Here is a 24,372-nt window from a genome sequence, read left to right on the forward strand (position 1 = left end):
ATGCTTAAGGCGTCTGCTGATATGTGGCGACTAAAAATAAGTGTGTTTGTGTGTGTTTGTGAGCTTGGGTGAAGGCCAGAAGCCACTCAGTGCAGCAGTTACAGGAAGCCAGAGGTTACAAAGCTGGCCATTAGACAGACAGTGCATTATATTATTGTTCCTGGCAGATGCAGGAGGTCGGTCACACTGAGAGACTGCGAGAGGAGCTGAAGGGACTGCGTTTTTCCAAACTTGAACTAGTCACCTTATTTTTAACGTTTCGAGCTGTTTTAGCTATAAACACTGTGTTATGCTGCTTGAAATTGAAACTGGTATTAATATTATCATATTTATGTAATGTATTATTGTATATATAAACACACTGGTTTGTAGCGCAAATAGTTTTCCTGCTTACTGCACTTGGTTAGTCTTCTATTTATTTGCCTATAGCGGCTAATGAATCAAAAGTCTCGCACATTCATGGTTGATATCCAGTATGTTGGATGAAATCCAAACAGAGCCCAGCATGATCTTATCGAAGCCTTGCTGCAGGGCTTGAAGGGCACGTCTGTGGAGAGAACCACTGTTTGACCTCCAGAACAACCAGAGGAAATCAGGACGTTTTGCAGTTGACAGTGGTGTAACATGACAGTTAGTGACAGAAGCGGAGCTTTCCCCTCTAGCATTGGGTCGAATTTACGCACAAAGATCACAATAGTTAGAGTAAGCATGAAATGGAAGTTGCAAGTCTGTTCTTCCTTATTGCGATGTATTTCCAAGTTAAACGGCTTCTGGAACAAGAACAAATGTAGGGCGGGGCTTGATTGTGCTGATTGGATGTTTGTGGTTTGCTATTGGCTGATCTCATGTGAGTGACAGGTTGCCCCGCCCTCGTCATCAGAGAAGAGAAGAGATGCTGCAAGAGGAACTTATTCTGATTCAAGATTACCAGGAACATGAATTTAAAAAATAAATAATGATGTGCGCAGATACATTTTTTTTTTATATTTTGCCTAAAAAAATAAGAATAGAAATTTTTGATTTCATGGTGACTTTAATAACACAACGTAAGTCTCAGCCTCAGTTTGTCTGATGCATACAGAACACAACATCAAGCACTAGCAGAAAAACAGCAGGATTTTTGGCTTTTTTTCCCCCTCAAACTTCTTGAAGTCAGAGTGTGTTAATTCATATGGAAAATAAATTGTATTTGCAAGGGAACACAATATGGAGAAAAAGGCTAAATTAGCTGGTTTGCTGGTCTTGGTTGGTTTAAGCTTGTTTTCAGCTGGTTTAGCTGGTCTCCCAAGTCTGAGCACCTCAAAAAAGTCTAATTAAGAGACCAGAACTAGTCGCTGATTTTGGCTACATTTTTAAAGTGAGTGGCATGAAAATTTCATATGAGGTATTTAGTGGCAATTTAATAGTCGAGTGTAGAACTATCTTTGTTTTCTGTGTTCTGTCTGAGAAATAATCAGTAGGCTAAAAATAAGTGGACTGGACTATACGCTGACAGTCAAAAACACGGCTATGTGAGACTACTACAAAAACAAAGACGCATTTTCCATTCTCCACACTAATTGTGGGGAATATCTTAAAATCTATATACAAACATACAGTTCTGCGTTTTTATCTAAAGGACTATATCCCTGTCCAATGTAAAGTCCGGGAAAAGTGCCGTAAAGAAAATATAAGGAAGTGGGCAATTTGTTCAAACAATAATTGTCCAAATATTTACAACCTCCAATAATAGTGACCTTAGTCCAGTTCCTGACTACGTACAAAAGTTGGTAATTACCTCCAGTAAAACACACCCAAAAAACAACACAGAAAAAGCCAACCATAACAAATTAGAGTAGTATGAGAAATACTATGGCTGTACAAAAACTCTTGTGTCTGGTTGGTGGAACTGGTGACCCTTATATGACGCTGATAGGGTCGGTAGGTGATACACAACTGGAACCCACTGAAGATTCAAGACGATAAAGAAATAGATGCTGTACTCAATTGGAGATGAAAGGCCTTCTGTAGGCGCCACAATGTGCCATTATAGTATGTCTGTCCTCAGAGGCAACTCCTATTACCTCAATTAGACTGATTTAATTGAACGTGACTTGGGTTTTTCACATCCTTCTCTCAAACACAGGGTCATTTCATCCCACCGCTAAACAAAATCTCCATTACAACAGTCAATGGATCACACTACTCATCATTTCCAAGATGCTTATTTGTATTTGTGTTGGGGGAATAAATGCTAAAAGGACCTAAATGATGACTTAAAGTCATTACCGGACATAAAGCTGACCCACTACTGTAATCTACTTATACGAACACTATCCCACTGTGGTTGGTTTGTGCCACTGTTTATTTGGAGTGTCAAATGAAAAAATATAGCCCATTTGGAATAGACGTTTCATACACTTATCATGTCACAGGGGATATTAACAGGCGACTGTAAAATCCATTAATGCACGCCCATAATCAGGCCTTGTAATATGTCTGTCATCTTGTGCACTGATTAAATCTTAGATTAACTTATTTTTCATCAGAGTATTTCTCTTGTCCTCACCACGGATAAAAGAATCGACACATCAATACAAACAAACATCAACAAAGCCACAAAGAGATGCTATAATTGCACAAAAAAAAATCTTTATTTCATATTGTTTTTAAGAAAAAAGACTAGTTGACTGAATTTAATTGATTTTTACCCCTAAGCACTGTTACATGGTACAGTGAAAATACCAGACACCATTGCATTGTATGATTACCATTCATATATTGTAGTACTTACATGGTACTCCAATGACCTTCAAATAATATGATGGTTTTACCATGGTACATGTCCAAAACATGGTGTTACCATAGACTACGTCCAAAGAACCATGTTATTACCATGGCCAAATAACTAAATACCATGGTCCTCTTTTTAAAAAGTGACAACAGTGTGATTCATTTCAAAAACATCATCCTCTGTAATATGACATATATATCAGCTGCAACATTTCTACAGCGATTGTTATGTGTCTCCTGTGGAAATTCGGCTCAGCTGTTTGGCGAGAACTGAGAGTTGTGTCAGTGTGTTGTCAGTGTGTTGGGCTCATGAGTGTGCCTTCAGTAAGTGGGGTGGTAATATTTCCAAGTTTTAAAGTCATGCTCAGACACTTTCATATTCTCCTGTAATGGTACCTGTGGGTGAAAATGAGACTTCAAAGAGAGACGTACTTGTTCTGGGGCAGTACGGAGTGAGTCAGCTTATCTAGCGCTTTTTATTTCAGACAAAACAAGCTCAGCACTTTTTGTTTTTTTGTTTAATGTATTGATTTTTCTGTTTTCAGCGGTTTTGAATGGTACTGAGGGCCCCTACAGAGCTCGAGTTGTGTTTAGTAGGGCTGTTTTCGACTAAGGATTTTCATAGTCGAATCTGATTCGTTAGATTTTGCCGTAGTCGACTGATAGTCGAACCTTTTTTTTTTTTAGATAGCAGCTAGATTTTTTCCATTTCAAACAAAAGAGCTAAAAAAAAACTAAAAGAAAAACATGGTGTGTAACAAATACCTTTTATTTATTTAAAGCCAGATGAACAAAACATATCACACATATATCGAACATCAGAAAAGTTCACATAAAATAGGAACAAATTGGCTTCAAAAACAACAACGTGCCAAAACATGCCTTTATCTCTCACTTCTTGGCTTTTAATTCACAGTTCACACTCGGGAATCGGGGTAAAATAAATAAATAAAATTAAACTTAGCGCAACAGCCTTGCACTCGTCCAAAATGTCATAAACATTTTTCAAAATACAATAAACCTGCCTGAATAAACAATTACACAACAACGAAAATAAACATAGGCCTAATATAAGTCATAATCGAATGGGCTTCAGAAAGAGCACATGCAGCAAAAAAACAAAGAAAAAGGAAAGGATGTCTTCGTTGCTGAGACGCTTCGCGCGCAGCCTTCAGCTTAAGTTCACATTGTCCCAAAAGAAAAAGAAAAAAAATCACTTCTTCACATATGAAAAGTGTTCTACTGCACCTGTGGCTGTCTGATTCTTCTGAAGTTGTGTGCAAGGAAAACCAGCTTGTTCACGTTGGTCGGGAAAAGGGCGCTCCTTGATTTATTGGCAATGAAACCCGCCTTTGAAAAAATCCTCTCTGATGGCGTGGAAGTGGAGGGGATGCTGTGAAATCTCTTAGCAACTCTTGACAACTTTGGATATCTATCCTCGTTTTTCTTCCACCATTCCAGGGGGCCTCCGCTGCATTTAGTGAAGTCCTTCAAATAGACCTTCATCTCGCTCGTCTCATCCTGTTCCTCCTCATCTTCATCACTGGCCAGCAGCATAGCCATTACAGCGTCCTGTTTTGGGGCAGTAGGCCCAGGATCCACCGTGACACTTTCCTCCTGGCAAGACCTGTCAGTTAGACTTTCAGCTAGTTCTGCCACCACTGAATATGCCTCATCTCTTTGGTCATCGGAGAGAAAGGAGAGCTTCTTGAAGCGCGGGTCAAGCACCGCCGCACTGATGTAAACACTTATTTCCAGTCCTGGCCCTTTAAGCTCCAATCGCCTGTCCATCTCCTCGGACAGCGTAGTCTTGATGATCTTTGTGGTTCGACTGTCGTCCTCATGCACCACCAAATGTCTTTTTTTAATATTCATAAGCATGGGGACAGTGGCAGACAGGGATGCATTATTTTCTTGGGACAAAAGCTCTGTCAGAGTGATCATCGGTTTAAGAACAGCGACAATGTCCTCTGCTGTGCGCCACTGTGATGTGGATAGCTCCAGGTCACGATCGGACCGTTTGCTCACACTCTCATCTGTGAGCACGGCTGAAACTGGCCCCTTCTGTTCTATCAAGTGATCGAGCATCAAATAAACAGAGTTCCAACGGGTAACAACATCCTGCACCAGTTTATGCATGGGCACATTCTGTTGTTTCTGTTGATCTTGTAGTACTGTGGTGGCCTTTGCGCTTTTTTTAAAATGAGAAACCAAGCGCTTTGCTGCAGCAACGGTGCGGCAAATGGGGTCCTGCTTCAGAGCGCTGTTTATGCAGAGTTGTAATGTGTGGCCCGCGCAGCGCACTCCTTTCATCTTTCCCCAGCGGGGCTGCTGGACCAACTGGTTGGTGCACGCAACCATGTTTGCTGCGTTATCATGAACCACAGAAACGATCTTGCTACTTGGAATGTCCCACTCACAAATGATCTCCGTCAGTTCTCGTGCAATGTGATCAGCTGTGTGACTGTCCTCCATTTTTTTGGTTTCTAAAACGAAACTCTCCAGTCGCCAGTCTCCGGTGATGAAATGTGACGTGACTGTGAGATTAGCCTCCATCTGAAGTGAGGTCCAGATGGAGCCGAATCGAATCGTCGAATCCTCGACTATTAGAAGTCAGCCCTAGTGTTTAGTGTGTTAAGAAGAAAATAAAATGAAGCAAAGCAAAGCAAAACACATAACCAAACCAAACCAAGCCAAGCCAAGTCATACCAAACCACAACCCAACCTAACCTAACCTAACCTGACCTAACCAAATCAAATCAAACCCAACGAAATCAAACCAAAACCAGCCCAAAAAACTAACCCAACCAAACCAAACCCAACCTAACCAAATCAAACCAAAGCCAGTCCAGCCCAAACCACAACCCAACCTAACCAAACCCAACCAAATCAAACCAAAACCAGCCCAAAAAACTAACCCAACCAAACCCAACCAAACTACAACCCAACCTAACCAAATCAAACCAAAGCCAGTCCAGCCCAAACCACAACCCAACCTAACCAAACCCAACCAAATCAAACCAAAGTCAGCCTAGCCCAACCAAACCCAAATCCAACCTAACCTAACCCAACCAAATCAAACCAAAGTCAGCCTAGCCCAACCAAACCCAATCCAACCCAACATAACCTAACCTAACCTAACCTAACCCAAACAAATCAAACCAAAGTCAGCCTAGCCTAGCCCAACCAAACCCAATCCAGCCCAACCTAACCTAACAACCTAACCTAAGCCAACCAAATCAAATCAAATCAAACCAAAGTCAGCCTAGCCCAAGTAAACCTTACCTAACCTAACCCAACCTAACCCAACCCAACCAAACTAAAACCAATCAAACTAACTCAAACCAAACAAAACAAAACATGAGCAATAGAAATAGTGCTGCTTGATTTAGCAAACACTCTGTGAATGCTCATAAACATAGGCAGGCAGCAGTTGAAACATGGCTTCCTGTAATCCAATGAGCAACGTTTTATTTCTGCCACTGTATTTCAACTCTTATTCTCCCTCATTTAAATCAACAAAGACATCAGCCCCTTTAAACCCGTCTCCCCTTTGTTTTTTTAAGACACCGCTAATGGTATATAAAAGTTTGGCTCGGCCAAGGATTACTTTGAGCAAATTAAAGCCAAACAGGTTCTTTATGCTATTAAGTAAATTAAATCAGATACGTGAGCTAATTCACATTTGTCTAGATCAAGGAGAGAAGTTAGCGAGAGTGACCTGCAGTGAGACACGGGACAAAATGTCAATGTCCCTCTCTGTCTTTCTCTCATTCAGTCAACCAAATGCATCTGTACCAAATACATCATCTGTCAGTTGTGATTTCATACACGCACAGGCATATCTATCAATGCCACAGCACGCTTCGGTGGGGCTGCAGTATAGTTAAATTGCACTTTTATTAAATTAGGTCAGCTAATTATGAGGGTTTAAATCAATCATTTAGTCAATAATAAAACCTAAAGCAGGCAGTGCCTTTAACTGGCATGCCTTCATCAATAACCACAGGCAGGAATACTTTCTCATATCCCACACAGAGCTTTAAGAGCGCATGAATTATTGAAAATCGAGTTATCACTGCCTGCTTTTGTCTGGGGCCACTTTTGAAGTGATTTGCTGGTTCAGCCGGAGTTTTTCTCTTTGTAAGAATGTCCGACGACATAGTGCCAACAATATCACAAGACCATAAGCAAACCCCCAATATTCAGCTGAGTGGGTGATTGATATTGGTTTGTCCATGCGCAATTTCTCAATGCCCAACTTATTAAATATAACATGTGGTCACATACTTTGTCATTCATGTCTCCCTGCATCAGTATTGTTTCTTAAGAATCTTTTCCCCATCCAGAACATTTTATTAATTGTCAAAAAAAAAAAAATACCATGGTACAGCAAAACTGAACCCATGTGACTGGAAAAGCTAGATTGAAGCACATTTCCCTGATATAGAAAAAGACTCTGAACCGCCTTGAGCTGAACATCTTGCACAATCATGACTGCTTTTCTATGATTAATCATAATTTAGAGGTGATTAAGAGGGAGGATCGTCCCTCTAACTCCGTATGGAGCTATTAATCTGGCTCTAAGCCATGAAGGTCACTGAGCATATGTGTGATTACAAAAAGCAACAAAAACCTGAGATCATAAAGACATTAGCAGAGATCGGTGGATAAAGTGGAAACAGAACGGCAATTTCATGAGAACTCCAGAGGATCATTTCTGGATATGCTGAAACACATCAGTTATTTTTAAAGCGGTATATAACACCTGGAGAGAGCTGTCCATTAGTATTCACATTCATCTCAATGGCGATTTAAAATCGGCCATCTGTACCCATGGGTGCTCAGTTCTGCAGCCGGGATCCTTTAAACTGTAATTGCCATATGACTGATCACTCTGAAGCTGCAGGAAAATGACATCATGACAACACTGTGATTGGCTGAATAACACACACAGTCCTAAACACTTCACAGGTGCCTGTCCTGAACTGCAATGTGAAATATTATATATAATATATATATATATAGCCTACATAAAAGTCCAATTCACACTTACAAATTCATCGGAATTGGGATTAGAAAAGCAGCTGGATGTATGTGTGTGTGTGTGTGTGTGTGTGTGTGTGTGTGTGTGTGTCTCACTGGGACAAGTTATTTGATGGGAATGTACAGTTGGCAGCCTTTGAATGCAATGAATGACAGAAAGGGAATATGGATATAAATTCCTTTGTGTAAAAAGCCACAACATATCTAAGCTCAATGCAATACTTTTCCTTAATCTCATGAGATTGCATTTAGCCCATTTCTATGTTTAGGCTACAAGACAAAAGGTCAGTGAGCATTAGCATTTGCTGCAACCTACAGTTTCCTGACATATTTTATGCAAAACACAGCAAGTATAACTATTATTATTTTTGGTATTGTTTCAATCTGTGTGTGGGAAGCCATGCTGATGGTGTTCCCTCTATAAACCTGCCATTGCAAAAAAAAAACATGATTCTGCTAACCTTCTTATCCAAATGCTTGCACGTTTGGTTCACGACAGGTTACAGCCCTTCCTGTGCCGCTTTGTCTGTACAGGAAAGTCTGCTCATTCATGTTTCAACACTTTATAGGAAGAATCTTGTAAGCACCAATCGTTGGCTTCATTGTGAAGCTGATTTATAATGGGCCAACAATTGAAATGGGGCAGCTTTTATATTTCAAGACAATACAAATCCACACTTGCTATTCCCACTTGAAAAGCCCATATGCCAAAAGTAACACATACAACATTTTAGCAGAAACTTGAATGAAGGCTAGAACAAACACAGGAAAGCAGGGAGCGGAGAAGCACGTCACCATGTATGCGCTAAACTTTTTGTTTTATAGAATAAACATGACTGATTCCCTTTCCGCCCTTGTTCTGCTGTGAGAGAGATCCCTGATATATTGACAGCCTGCGCTACCTGCTGTATTTTTAGACCAATCACAAAAGCATCAGTCAGGTTCAAAGGTGCAACCATCCAAGACATCCTCCCACTCCGGAGTCTGTTCCACTAGGAAAGAATGAGGAAAAGTCTTTGAAGCGCACCGGAATTCATATGAAGCAGAAAGCAATAACTCAAAGTAGCCCAGCAGTTTAAAAGCAGTCCAAAAAGAAGTTGGCCTTAAAGTGAAACTCCATGAAGGACTATTAGATCTACACAGACTAGGAAAAAATGTGTAGTAAATGACTGCTAATATATGCTATAGTGAATTATAACACTATAAAAAAAAAAAAAACAGTTTTAAACATTCTTAATTTTTTTTTCGCATTCAAAAAAAGCAAGTTATGTAAGGATTGATGTACTTTCCAGTCTGTTTCTTATAAGATATCTGTAAAATTTGACTTCCTAACATTTCCAAGAATAATAAAACTGCATGCAATTAACATACAAATACACACACATATATATATATATATACACATATATATATATATATATATATACACATATATATATATATATATATATATATATATATATATATATATATACACATATATATATATATATATATATATATATATATATATATATATATACACATATATATATATATATATATATATATATATATATATATATATATATATATATATATATATATATATATATATATATATATATTCTCATGCAGAAAAAAAAATATATATATATATTTTTTTTTTCTGCATGAGAAGATTTTTATCTTGTAATTTTTCATGGCTTTTTAGCTGGTGCTTAATGAACAGATGGTTTGGCTGTTAATCATTTTACAGTATTGAACTGTGACTTTACTGATACTCATCATACCAACAAACAAGGTACACTAATCATTTAACAGCAGTTTAAAGTAAATTATTTTCAATATGTATTTTTTTTTTATACCTTTTTTTTTTTTTTTTTTTTATGCGATCAACATGCAAATATTACTGGTTGGAGTTCTTTTCTTTAAACATATTTGCATGACAGACTTTTCATTAAGCTGGCACTTGAGGGACAGCTATTTCGGTTTTCAATCATTTCACAGCACTGAACACTGGCAATGGCCTCATACTGGTGGGAACGAAGTCTTCATCGAAAATAACAGCATGCGACGCACAATTTACTTTTGAACAGCATCTACCGATGCATATTCATCTCTGCATTCATTATGCTTCACCTGTGGACAGCCAGGTTGTGGAACTAAGGGACTCCCCACACAACGGAGACAAGTAAGCCCACCATGCGGTCCCCATCCTGCAGAGACCAATTTGCGAGTGATTTCATTTCCCACAGAAAGAAATAAGCAGATAGACCATCCACTCAGCCTGCATCTGCATTTCACTCCTTCCTGTCAATTCTGAGAGGGCCACCGCAGACCTTTTCTTCGCCACTCATGCACATCAAATGCGTTTCTCTTTTCTCTAAATGGGCAGAAGGACTCCTCCTGGACTCCATTCACAGAAGTAGAGCTGTTTACAGCTGGCCATATTCCTATGGCAACTTAAAAGCATTACACTCTAATGGAGGCAATAAAAGAACGAAAGCGGCCTGTTGGTACGATGGACATGGACACTGTGGAGTGGACTCATTTGAGACAAATGACTTGGAGCAAAGGAGACACTCACATTATAAACTGGAACAAAGACTGGAAAACAGCACAAAAAATCTAATAAATAGGAATGAATTATTCAGCAAGGCTGGGGAATCGGATACTGTCAGTCTCCAAAGTCTATCTTCTACCTCATTGCGTAGCTGTCATCCAAATAAATGGCGCAAGAGAGTTTAGTCTAATAGGTGTGGAAGAATACAGTCGTCTTAGCTTTCGAAATGTTTTGGGACCACTCACTATTTGCGTAAACTGTGACACGTCTTCCCTCAATTACCCTCGTTTTCTGGGTATTTAATTGCGTGCAGATGTGGACCACTTAGCTGGAGAGAGAGCAAGAAAGGGAGACGCCGCTTAATGCCAAAATGGGCTTTGAAAAGAATTTGTCTGTTACAAATGTGAAACCTTTGATGGATGTTAGCGCTTTTCAAGCATGGCTAATTCCCGCAGTCCGTCAACAACGGAGCTTGGATCAAGTCCAGTCTATTTGTGAGGACCCTCCATCTGAGAAATTGCCTGACAAGAACCTCGTTTTACTTTAATTCACAGTTTGTTGCACAGTAGTCTTTTGCATCGCCGCTGACAGATCTAACATTTGCATTTGAGTAAAGTAACCCCACATCTTGACTTCCCTCGTACTTTCATACATCTCCACCCTGTATTCGGAGTTCCCCACCTCTGATATGCCCTTAGCGTAACAGCAGTTTCCACCACAGTGAGGTTCCAAATTCCCCAAAGTCATTATTGTCTCCTGCTAAGTTGCCCCAGCCTACTATGATTTGTGGGTAATGAGCTGGCAACCGGGCCTGGGCTCAATTATTCTCACTGAGGGAGTGATTTCTCACTCTGTAGAGCAGAGCACAAAGTGCACTCACTAATTCTAATCAGGACATAACACACTCATAATCACCCATGTGGAAATAAAAGAGTGGGTGAAAAGAAAGAGAGAACATAAATAACAACGAAGTGAAGTAATGACAGGTTTGATGTGTTGTGGAGGATAGACTCCTTTTTACAGGTAAAAGGAGGATGTGTTCGGTGTTTTGTGTTTTGTCTGCACGACAGGTGCAAAGAGTATCACACGCCATGTGTCAAGATGGATAGATAAGCACCCTTTATTGATTTTTTTTTTTGACAGCGAGAGGAATATTGCCACAAAAACATGACCTTATTAGACTCGGATGTTGTTCAGTCAGAACTTTGTGTATAAATAGAAAAGTTGGAAAGGAAAAGAAGATTGTTAGTACAGTTCAGAGTAACAACAAGTCAAAAAGTGTGAACATTGAGAAGTGAGTTTGAGTTAACAAAAAAATTGTTCATGAAATCCATATTACTTCTATAGTTCGGACATATCGGAGGGCTCTGTGACATCAGACAGAAAATGGACGTTGTTTCAATAGCAGAAGTCAATTTGGATGGGCTGCTCACATTGAGGTTGTCAAATCGTTTTACTTTTGGTTTTGTACAAGTAGGAACTCCTAATCGACTACAGTACCAGAAGGTGGATCATGTGACCTCAGCAGTCGTCACTCTCATTGGTGGTTTTCACAATATGTTGCTGCTCATTGCAAGTTACTCAACTTTGTTGCATTGCCAATGATCAAAGTCGCTCATGTCGCCTAAAATTGTTAACTACGTCTAGATGCTACAAATTGCTTTTAAAGTAAACCTTCCATTACAAAATAGCGTGAAGAGTATGTTTATGTTGAGAGAGAGAATGACAAATAAGCAAATAATTTCTTGGACTAGAGAGTGGGACAGACAGGATAGATGCAAAGACTTGTACACAATGGACAACAAGTCATATCTTCAGACTCCTTTTGGTCTGTCACGGTCTCTTTATCTGCTGCCATGCTTTGTGATAAAGGTAAAGTCTCATAAGAAATCCCAAGATGCCTCTTTCTCATGTACAAATGAGATAACAGTGGTGTATCTAGACTCGTCACAGAGCTCAGTCCACCTCAAAAGGGAGAACATTTTTACTGAATGTGTCTGGACCGAGCTAAAAAATAATAAAAGAATGCTGCTTCTAGGATTGCAGCAAGCACAAAAAGTCCAAAATGTGTAGCAGATATCTGTAAAAGCATGTGTCTTAATATAGCTTGCTTTGGCTACTCCTTTCAGAGCCAAACAATTGTTATGGGAGTTCAGGCAGACCAAAGAACATGCCTTGACTGTTTTGATCCATTAGAAATGTGAATTGCAGAGGAAAAAGTTCCCAAATAGCTGTGTCTGGTGGTCTAAATACAACAAAACCTGATGCCTTACATTTTTAAGTACAATAAACTTGCTGTGTGAGTCATTTCAACTTACATTGACTTAAAAAAAATAATTGTTGAATCTCGTATAACTTAAAAAATAAAGTTTAAAATGGCTTAACTTATTTTGATGAGTTGAAGTAATGTAAAAATATGTTGTCATGACTTATTGATCATGTCAAATTTTACAGTGTAGATCATGTAATGAGCATACAGTATAGGGACAACTCAGGGAGTAACTTGATCAAGAGTCCTTCTTATAGAGATCGAATCGATGATTTAGCATCGTCTTCAGTCGACCCTTTTCAAGTGTCCAAAAAATCATTTGAAAAGAAACAGTTCACCTGAAATTATTTATCCAGCACAGGTACTGTAGGTCAAACAATGGCCTTGACCAGCCCCACTCATTCCCAGACAGGACCAAAAACAAAGGAACTATGTGTCATGACATCATCATCCCCAAACTTCTGCACATCCTAAAATGACACTAGGGTTTCCCAGCCATGATAATCGAAGGTGATGAAAACAGTGTGTTCTCAGTCTTCACCATAGAGGCACAAAGGAACAAAGGTCACCTCTTACATGTGTGTGTTCTGGGTCACAACGGTCAGGACAACTGAAGCACGGATAACACAGACTTGCAGTGAGTAACTCTTAAAGTTCATGAAGCCAGGCACTTATTTGTGAGTTGGATTTATTCTGTGATTTAAAAAAAAAAATTCTGCTGAAAAATCCAGATAAAGCCAGTCTAAAAATGCAGGGTTTGACATTAACACCCGACAACCCACCAAATATGTGTGTATTTCAGCAGTGGTGTGTAATCACTCCTACTAGACACTTTGGTGGGTTGAATTTTATATATAATATATACATTTTCCAACTGTAGTCTTTTAAAGAGGCATCTGAAATAATAAACTAAGTGTCAAAAATATACATTTTTCAATGCTGATAATGAAATATCTGAAACGCTTCCAATACTCGTTTTCCGCAGAATGCCAGCGATACCAGCTGCTCTTTCTCTCTCTCTCATCTCTCCGACAGCGAGTTACACTCAAACCCGTGTCCCTTTACTCACTCGTTACATTTGCTCCGGATGAATATTGTTGGTGTTACAGGGGTAGAATTTTGGTGTGAGATTGCGTGTATTGCGCATAATTTAACTCATTCCTGCAGATTTTGTGCTCACATCCAATGTGTGCGCACATAAAGCCACCTCTCAGTACTAAATTTAGTTATTTTTCGTTGCTTATTGCGCTGAAACCGTGAAATACACACAAAACATTGTCAGAAGGCCAGTCTTGGTGAATTTTCACTTAAATACAGTCAGTTATGTTTTAAGCGAACGTAAATAGTTGAGAAATAAAACGCACGTGTAACAGTATAATGGATCTGTGCGTCAGGTCTTAAAGTGACAGCAGCCTAATAAACCTGCTGCCAAATTATGAGATAATATTAAAATATCTATATGGCAGTTTTTCCCCATGGTACCAACAGAGTTGTGGCCAGTGAAAATGCTGAGTGGCTAGTAACTTTGGAAAACCACTCGCCACAGAGGCTGGTGAGCAAAACAGTTCAAGTCAAGCCCTGTTTGTAGGTGGTTTCAAATACAAATATACTTGATTTGATTTGATTTGGTTTCTATGTTGTCCAGGCTGGTCACACCAGTTTAAGATAGTTAAGCTAGTTTATGGAACATGGCAGCCAGCTGGTTTCTGATCTTGTCCACCAGTTCAGTCAGGTCACACCTGGTAAGCCACAAAACAAAGCTTTGACCCATTTATGACCAACTTGGACCAGTAAAAAGAGCCTACCATGTTCAAAGTCCCAGCCACCAACTTAAACTAGTTTAAGATTGATTTTCCAAGAAGGTTCTTTCGCTTGCTTCCAGTTGGTATAGCGTGAAAAGGTCAAGGTGTTGGGCAGAGGTGGCAGGTTGATGGAGAAGAATTGTTTCAGTTTGCTAAGTGTTTGCTCAACCATAGGACAAGCCTGGGTGTGCTGTGAAGAAAGCCTTTCAGACAGGTTGAATGGTGTCAGCTGTGGGCCTGGGGAATGTGAGGAGCCCAAGACATCAGATTAAGTGGTTAAAGGACAGACTTTATATCTATCTCACCGTTCTGTCCCTCAGAGATTAGCTGAACTCTGCAGTGAGTCTAGATCAGGGAACGGCAACTGGCGGCCCGCGGGCCAAAAGTGGCCCGCCAGCAATATTTTCTGGCCCGCCGGATTATTTTGGAAGTTCTAAATGCTGCACAAAACTCTTCCAATACTTGAAAAGCCGTAGTCGCGCGGCGATTGTTCTGTTACCACAATAGTACTTGATCTGTTTAAAATGATCATATCATTTCCTTGATATATGCCTAAGGTGTTAAATTCAAAATCAAAATAAAAATTTGTCTAATCCAGTAATTATTTTTTTCATTTTTTGATCTGAGCACAATCAGAAAATCAGAAAACCCGTCGTTATTCGTTTTTTCATTTTAGTTCAGGAAATAAATAATGGAAAAACAAGTCGTTTTTCATCTTTTTATTTTTGGTGTTAATTTGAAAAAACGATTGAACGAATGATCCACGGACGGTGACGGACCCATCATATTCTGCGATTATAGGCCTATATAAGAGTATTTAATTTGTATCCATAGGCCTACTCTGTGTAGCTGGCCCGCCATTTACTGGCTAAAAAAAATATTGGCCCGCGGCCAAAGTTACTTGCCGACCCCTGGTCTAGATCATGAAGTTCTTAAACTCAAAGACGGGAGATGAAGGGGGTGAGGTTGCATTTGAATGTGTGTTTAAGGGGGTCAGTGAGCCAGAGAAGAAACGAAAGGTAGATCAACAGGCGCTTCGGCTCAGCAATACTGAATAAAGCTTTTGCTAATGTGTTGGCGGTGGGCCTTGTTTGGGAAATCTCTGAAGCTCTTTGCAATGTAGCTTCATAAGAAAGTGCAAAAGAAATGTGTTTTATTTGTTAACATGGGTAAATGGAGGCCAAACGAGTGTGAGGGATGAAGCCAGCGGGCAGGAAAGAGGCAGATAGTTAATTACGGTAGGCTGAGCTTAGCAGTGTCTCAGGTTGCATTGTCTGGGTTTCTTTGTAGGAGCTGCTCTCTGGTGGGCTGCCATTTGCACTGTGAATAATCACAGTGTGCGTGTGTGTGTGTGTGTGTGTGTGTGTGTGTGGTATGATGGGAGAGGCCTTTCAAAAGAGCCAAGGGAAAGAGGGTTTCTTCTGTATGCCCTTTTTTTCTTTGTTTCTTTCCTCTTGGATGAGGGTTCAAAGAATGAGATCAGAGCAGCACCTACAGGCCAGGTTTGCCATGCGCTTGCGGCGAGAATGCATGTGTGTTACTGTGCACACACACACACAAACACACACACACACACACACACACACACACACACACTGCGAAAGCCAGTATACAGTATATGAGAGGAGAGGGAAAAGTAACAAAGAATCTGAAACCTTTCAGAGGGGGCGGAAGAATCCCTTGTCTTTTCTACAGAATTGGGAGAGAGGGAAGAGATGAATGAGGAGGGAGAGGATTCATTTTTCGAAAAGAGTGGAAACAAAACCTGTGGAGGACCAGCAGAAAGCAAGACAGAGTGTGAGAACGCAGAATCCTCCAGCCACAAAACCATTCCACTATCCCTCTGTCAGGAAGATGAAACACAGAGGTGCTCTGTACGGGTTCAGGATGTGAGGTAAATCTATACCTCAGACTCTCTCTGCTATCCTTCTGTATTGAGGGAAACGAGTTCTGATGAAGGGTGGTTTGTTGTTTGGACATCAAATACAGGAATTAATTAGTTTCTGTAGAAGTGGAATAGAGAATTCTCTCCACATTAGGATTAAAATACAGTATGTGCCATGGACATGAAGGATACTCCCTGTGTTTCTCAATTATAACCCAGACAGTGGTGCCCTCCACAGTTTCATAATGAACCGAAAATAGTTTCACGCTTCCCATAATAACATAAAAGAGTCTAACAAAAATGCAATAAAGCTGAGTGCACTTATCAAACCGTAAAAGGCTGAGATTTAAGTAAATGAATATAAAGCCTGATGTGTTTCAGAGTGAAGCGAGGCACTGTGTTCTTTTATACGCCAGCAGATCCAATGTTTTCAGAGTCTCAGAGCGAACAGTGAACACCGCAAACTTCATCTGCATGTTGAATGTGCATTTGGGAATTATTGCCAGTTACATTTTATTTTCTTATTTAGTTTACAATTTTTTGTGGAGATAAGTTTATGGAATTCAACTAAATTTGTAATGTGAAGCATTTTAATCCTGTTGTCTAGGTCTCTCTCCAGCTTTCCACCAACAGATCTTGAAGGTTTAGCACTTACAAATGAAGAAATTAAGACATAAGTACGGTAGTTTTACTACTTTAGGGTTAAGTGAAATGATTTATATAATTACATTTTTTATTTTACAGTATATTTAAAAAAACAGGTACATGCCATTGCAAAGTCATTTTTATTCTGTTCAGTTTGGTCACTGAAAGAGGTCTGAGCTCTTAATATTGCATTCAAGATGCACCAGATTGATGCATTTTACTCTAAAATGTACAAAATGTTTGACTTCTATCTAGGGGCCAGAATATCATAAAGACTTGTGGTTGGGCTATTTTAACTTGGGACAGTAAGCAACCACCTAACAACCAGTCATACAACCCTAGCAACAACCTATAACACTAACAAACATATAGCAACGCCCTGACAACCATATTATGGTAGCAAGTCATGCATGGTTAAAAAAACTCACATTTCCTTTACAAAATGTAAAAATCTTTTTTTCAACAGAATGTTTACCATTTGAGAAAACATAAACATGCATGTTGAGAGTGCTCTAGAAAATATTGCATTCTATTCAATATCAACATCTAATAAACATCAATTTGCATGCTTTATTTATCATCAGTGATTTAAAAGCATCTGTTAATATATTTTACAGGGAATGTTTTAGTGATGTATTGCAGATATTCAAACACTGCTGAAATGACAGATCCATGGTGAAAACTTGCACATCTAATTGACATATTAGGAGATGACGATTTATTTTTAATACAGCATATCTAAAATATGTGGTCACACTTAAGATCAGGGTCCAATTCTCACTATTAGCTAACTATTAACTATGACTTTTGCCTCAAACTCATAATTACTGTTTATTAATAGTTAACAAGGTAGTTGTTAAGTTTAGGTATTGGGATTAAAGGATGAACAATAAGGTCATGCAGGATAAGGCATTAATATGCGTTTTATAAGTAATAATAAGCAGCCAATATCCTAGTAATGTGCATGCTTATAAGCAACTAGTTAATAGTGAGAATTGGACACTAAATTAGTGTTACCATATTAAAAAATGAATTTCTTCAGGTGCACTCTGCTGGTTTTGCCCCTGCACTCCTCCTGTGTTTTTCACGTTCAAAACTAAACTGCAATGTTAACTTGACATTAGATAACTCCATTACATGAGGAATTTCTCATGTAAAAGAAGTTCTGAAGACATTTTTATATTCATTTTTACAACACATACACACACACACACACTTAATGATAGCTTTAAAATGCACAGTCCACTTTCATTACATAGAATTGGCTAGAAAATTGCACTCCTCCGTAATAAAGCACTGATTTGACGGCCTTTAGCAATTATTTTCCTTTATCAAACAATGTCCAGAATTCTGATTCCGTGTTCTGAGAAGAAATGAACAGCTAAGAAAGAGTAATTCTCGGACAATTTCTGATTCATTACCAAAATAAATGGCATTCTATCTCCACAATCCAACTCAAAAGTCTAAAAAGCTGAAGTGTAACAGTGGTCACGTACAGCGCTTCATTCTGGGTTAACCTAATTCACAATATCTTATCACACTGTACAGACACGGAAGCTGTACTTCTACTCTCTTAATAATATATTGAATAATAATGAGAAAGTAATTTGATGGTGAAATTCTCAAAACCATCCTCACTTGTTCCAGAAGAAGGAGACCTCGAGACCCTGCAATATTACCCACAATTCCACCTGCTAGCAGACACAGCATTAGCCTCGTGCTGCCCTCCTCCTGCCCAGATGGGTCATCTCTAATTCATCACTAGGGAGAGGAACTTTTTAAAAATGAAAAAGGAAATGCCACTCCAACAATCCCCAATGGACACGGACAGCAGCACCTCACTGTAAGAGCGCCAGGTGGGAATGTGAAGCGGGACACGTCAGGTTGCAATTAAAAACACAACCGGATGAACCATGCTGATGCAGAACAAGTGCTGCTTTGAAGGAGCTTTTACTGTGTGCTGGAAAGTTCATTCCAGGTGACCACCGGCAGTGATCTCACTGGTTTGACGTAATAATCATAAAATAGGCATCAGGTCCATGTGCAACACAGAGAGTAGCGCTCCTCCACTCAAAATAACACAAGAGAGACGGGACTCAATGGACTCTATGCATGATCGCTCAGTGGCCACCGCACAAAACTAAATCAGGACAATAGAATCCACAATTACACATCATTTAAAGCTGATGCAATGGTTATTTAAGGCGAGACAAGGAAGGCAAAAACATCGATTTTCATGCAGTGGTCAGATTTGAGATTTTGGGCTAGTTTACTCCTTCAATATGTGTTCTTTCAAGCTGCTATAAAGAAAACGTTGACAATACACATTAAGATGTTTATTTTATTACATTTTGTTTACTTGCGGCAGTAAGTTTCTCCCGAATTTACCAAAAAGTTAGTATTCCAACGCGACACGCCGAGCTCCGTCTGTTCACTGAAGTCTGTCATGACTGGTATCGTTGTAAAGTCTCCTGCACAACGCTATGTAACCCAAATATGGGCATTTCCTTTCTATCAGGATCCAATCATGAATGTCCAAAGGGGGGTTTAAAGCTAATGACGAAATCTCATTTAGAGCTATTTAAATCTTTAAATGCTGTTTTCTCAAAATGAGTTTTTTGTCATTCTCCAGGTCAAACATCTCAGCCTATGTAGGACCTATGTACACCAAACTTTCCAGTTATACACTTATAATATTACAATTTTACACTTATAGCAGTATTCTGAAGATATTTTCAGAGGGATTTGTTAATAAATCATTCCTGGCCTGATTTATGTGACATTTTAATCAAAAAAATATAGCGAAAATCGATTTTTTAAGGCTATGGACAGTATATTTTAATTTCCTAGGTAATGAAAGCATATAATATATTATCTGATAATTATACTGATATTATCCTGAAATCCCTCAGATTTATTTTTTATTTTTTTTCATCTTGTGTGTAAACAAAATGAAAAAAGAATTTTGCACCTGGCTTTATCATATGTTCAGATCTATCTACCGAAAATATATGCAAAATCGTGCATATTAAATGAGATAATGCATAATTTGCATAATTAAACATACAAATTTCTAAAACTTGTAATACATTTTTTTTATATATACTTGTGTAAGTAATAAACTGAGGACGTTTTATGGTGATATCTATTATTTTAAAATTTTACCTTATTCATCTGTAGTGTCTCGCCTAAAAAATAAATAAAATTACCAATAGAGTTTGTCTCCTGGCTTCTGCCGAAAATCCAAACCTTGTTAACTGTTTAAAATGCACACTTTGGCATTCCTGATATGGTTAATAAAGAGAAAATAGCCAGGCTTAATTAAGCAGCTTACTCAAGGTCTATAAAGAAGCCACAACATTATGCAAATAGAATGGAGGCTATATCGAACTGAGTCTGCTGTGAAGAGGGAAGGCAACTAAACAATTAGAGCCAATAAAAGTGAATGGGAAATGAAAGATTAAATGGATATTTAAGATGGCAATAAAGACATAATTGCTTAGAACTCCGTGATAAGCCAGTGGAGACGATAATCATACGGTGAATGTAAAACACGAAGATGTGCTTGACTTGCAATATTCTTGTGTTTTTACTACACTGTGAAATGTTGAATAAACTGCTTAAAAAATGTTGCAAGCTAAGTGAGCTCTAGCCTACAAACACTGCATACTGTCAGACAAAACCATAAACTTACTGTAATTTACAAACATTACAAGATTATGCATTACTTGTAAACATACATGAATCTTATATCACGTATACAGACTCTAACCAGCCAACTGAGAACACCAAACACAAAGATCAGGGTTATTATCAGGGTTATAAAACTAAAACCATATAAAAAATATATTATTATATGAAAAAAACTTTATTACTATTTCACCTAGTTGCCAAGGCAACATTTCTCATTTAGTTATAATTTAGTTTATAACTCATTTAGTTATAATTTAGTTTAAATAATAGAAAAGTTATAAGTAAATAAATAACAATAACTAACTATAACTAAAACTTAATAAATAATTATATACACATATTTAAAATATATAATAAAAATATATAAACATAAAAAAGGACAAAAAATACTAAAATTAAAATGAAAATAAAAATAAATAAAAATAATTAAATAATTCTAATTAAAAAAATATGAACAAAAACTATAATATTATATTAATGATACTAAAATAACACTGATCTGGAGGGTTTAAAATAAAAATTGAATTGTTTAATTTCTCTCCCTCTTCAAAAAAAAAAAAAGTTGCAAAAAAAAACAATCTATTACATATATATATATATATATATATATATATATATAGATCACTACTAAGAAAGGTAGGTGAAATACTAGCTACAGTAGTTTATACTTACTGTGTGTGTGTGTGTGTGTGTGTGTGTGTGTGTGTGTTTATTAACGTGCTTGAATAACAACAGAACCTCTGCATCTGTCTTGAAATCTGCCTGTCACTTCAAATAACCACTTCCTGCTAAGAGGGAACAGGAGGGGAAAGGAGTGGAAAACAGGCATGGTGGAATAACAAAAGAGGGCAGAGGTGCTAGGATGGCGTGTCTTGAGAAAGCGAGCCCAGGTCGGGTGGGGGGGTGGTGGTGGTGGTGGAGGTGGTGGTGGTGGTGGTGGTGGGGGTCAGGCTAAGCTGTAATAGACTGAAGCTCAAATGAATGAGTCTGTCAGGCTGAGCTCAGGCCTTGACTGACTGTTCCTTTCAACCCGACATCCAACCCAGAGGCTCCTCCACGCAAGACGCCTTCCCTAATGATGATGCACGACTCTCTGTGTCACGGGCACTCGAGGTGCTGGGGGGGGCGGGGGGTTCTCTGCAAACTGCTGGGGAATGAGAAACCGAGACCACCTGAATTGCAAACAAGCAACTGAACCTCTGTCACAGCCGTTTCGATGGGCCGAAGAAAGAAAAGTGGGGGGGAAAGAGTGAAATGGATGCTGGCGGTTCGAGAAAATCGATTGCGAAAATTAATAAGTGAATTCCCTGCAGCACGCCTGGCACCTCAAACGTCTCAATCTCCTTCCTCTCCTCTTTCTTCTATTTCTCTTCTCTCCGAGAGACGGAGAGGAATTCGAAACACCTCCCACACGCCTTTAGACAGTTCCACCGATGCATTGACAAAAGAGCTGAATTTCAAAGACACTCCTCGTCTATGGAGACCGTAGCCCTCGTTTTGCAAGGTTAGTGAAATCCTCACCCAACAACGTGGGTGTCGTTCTCTCTTTATTCTCTCATTCACAATCCCTTTTCCATAGAAATACTGTATTCAATAATCTCTCCTTGACTCCCGTGTCCACTCTTAACTCAAACTAAAAACCCAATAATAAAATAAATAAATATATTTATGGAGATCAACGCAGTTAACTGGAGTTAAGAGGCACTCTGGAACTGGGAAAAAGCAGAGGAGTTCCTGCCGGTACCTGTTCTTGGCGCTCGAGCCACTGGTCCACCATGGGATGGTTGGCACTGAGAGAGGAGCGGGCGTTTTCCCTCTGGAACTGGGACGTCCAGGGCAGGCTGCGGTACGCTTCCAGATCCTTACCCTGGACACACAGTGCAGGTAATAAAAGAGGCCGTTTACACCTGGTATTAAAATTGAAGATTATTTTTTTTTTTATAGTATATTGTGGTGTTTATTATAAAGGACTGATTTGTGTACAGTGCACCATTATTTATGTGCCCTCATAATTTTTATTCAAAATAACTTCCCTTCCCTCTTGCAGCATCTCTTCTCTTCTCTGATGACGGGGGCGGGGCAACCTGTCACTCACATGAGATCAGCCAATAGCAAACCACAACCATCCAATCAATTCCCCACAGACACGATCAAGCCACGCCCACATTTGTTTTTGTTTCACTCGTATATACGGCACAATAGGAAAGAAAAGACAATTGAAACTTCTGTTTCATGCTGACTTTAAAGGCTTAGTAAACTCAAAAAGTAACACAGGCTCATTGGAAATATGTATCTATCTACATTTTTGTAAAACTCCAAAAACATACTTATGCATACAATTCACTGCAGTTTCCATCTGAAATTAACAGTAGTGGCAGTAAAACACCAACAACTTTTATCCATTATCGAAGTGTGAGTGTGTGTGTGAGTGTGAGTGAGAGTGTGTGTGTGTGTACTGTATGAGTGAGTGAGAAAGTGTGTGTGAGAGTATGTGTGAGTGTGTGTGTGTGTGTGTGTGTGTGTGTGTGTGTGTGTGTGTGTGTGTGTGTGTGTGTGTGTGTGTGTGTGTGTGTGTGTGTTAACAAGAAGCTACTTTAACAATTAAACCAGCGTAGCTATTACACAAAAGCAGACTGGGTTTTAATAATATGAATACCAATTTCCTTAAATATATGGTGTGCAATATAGCAATAACTTACTGAAAACCCAGATTAAACTCGCTGTGCAATGGATGGCATACGAAGCTCACCTTGGATCCAAGCCCAACAATGATATCATTCAGGCCACCTAAATTTATAGGGCACGCTAATTTCATTTCTCACTAATATAAGGAGCTCCATTACAAGCTACTAATTCACACCATGTCTCTAATGTTACACTGCATGTTTTCACAAAGGTGAAATCAAACGCCCTCCGGCAGTGGAGCTCAAGTCAAATCTCCATTTGAAGAGTTTTTAGAGCAAACCTAAAACAGGTTATCCTGTGACACACGGGGCCTTAGCCTAGAAAGCCTACTGAGCACCGTTGCTCTTGGCTAATGACCTAGTCTGAACAATGAGGAAGAAGAAAAAGAGTTTCCAGTTATAGCATGAGCCAATCCACAACCGGACATAACCGCGATCCCATACAGTGTTGAAACACAAAGTGATTTTGATGTTCCTGCATGGTAAAAGGATCTATATAGGTAATCCTGACATTGAACAGCAGGATAAAAAAGAAGAGGAAGAGACACAGCGAGGAACATGAAGAACAACAGGTCAAAGGCCCATAGGATGAGTGAAGAATTCATACAGATGGCCTTATGAATGAGCATGCTGTAGAGATTGAGGCTTTGGCCTCCAAATGCAGCAGGAGGCCTATAGGTTTCTTATAGTTCAGGAAGAGATACTGAGAGACAGATGTTACGCACCATATGAGAAAATATCCATGAACACCAAACAATGCTTTGTAAAAACACACAACAGGCCACATTCTGGCCAACAAGGAGGATCTAAACTCAATGACAGTGCTATGCTCTTAAATAGATAATGACATGACACTGTTTATTCGTCTGAATACAACATCATAAAATATAAATACATTAAAATGCAAAGTATACACATAGTGATTGAAATACATATTTTATATGATGAATATATTTTTAATTAAATAAATAAATACACATGGCAAGGTTAGTTCAGGTTGTAAAATGTCAAAAAAATAGGTGTAAGGGTAT

At 38.9% G+C, this 24,372-nt stretch overlaps 1 protein-coding gene across 8 annotated transcripts in view; it reads right to left on the reverse strand.

Moving 5' to 3' along the window:
• The window catches only part of pard3aa (par-3 family cell polarity regulator alpha, a), a 460,369-nt gene that overhangs the window by 243,419 nt on the left and 192,578 nt on the right, over positions 1-24,372 (reverse strand). For 6 of the 8 annotated variants that reach the window (XM_084102431.1, XM_084102428.1, XM_084102427.1 and 3 more), the window contains exon 5: positions 22,402-22,524. The exons of the other annotated variants lie outside the window; for them this stretch is intronic. In XM_084102431.1, the coding sequence (XP_083958557.1) occupies positions 22,402-22,524 (123 nt within the window). The remainder of the gene's footprint in view (positions 1-22,401; positions 22,525-24,372) is intronic. 8 annotated transcript variants of the gene reach the window in all.

The sequence above is a fragment of the Abramis brama genome (assembly GCF_963993115.1).
Source record: "Abramis brama genome assembly, chromosome: 24".
NCBI lineage: Eukaryota > Metazoa > Chordata > Actinopteri > Cypriniformes > Leuciscidae > Abramis > Abramis brama.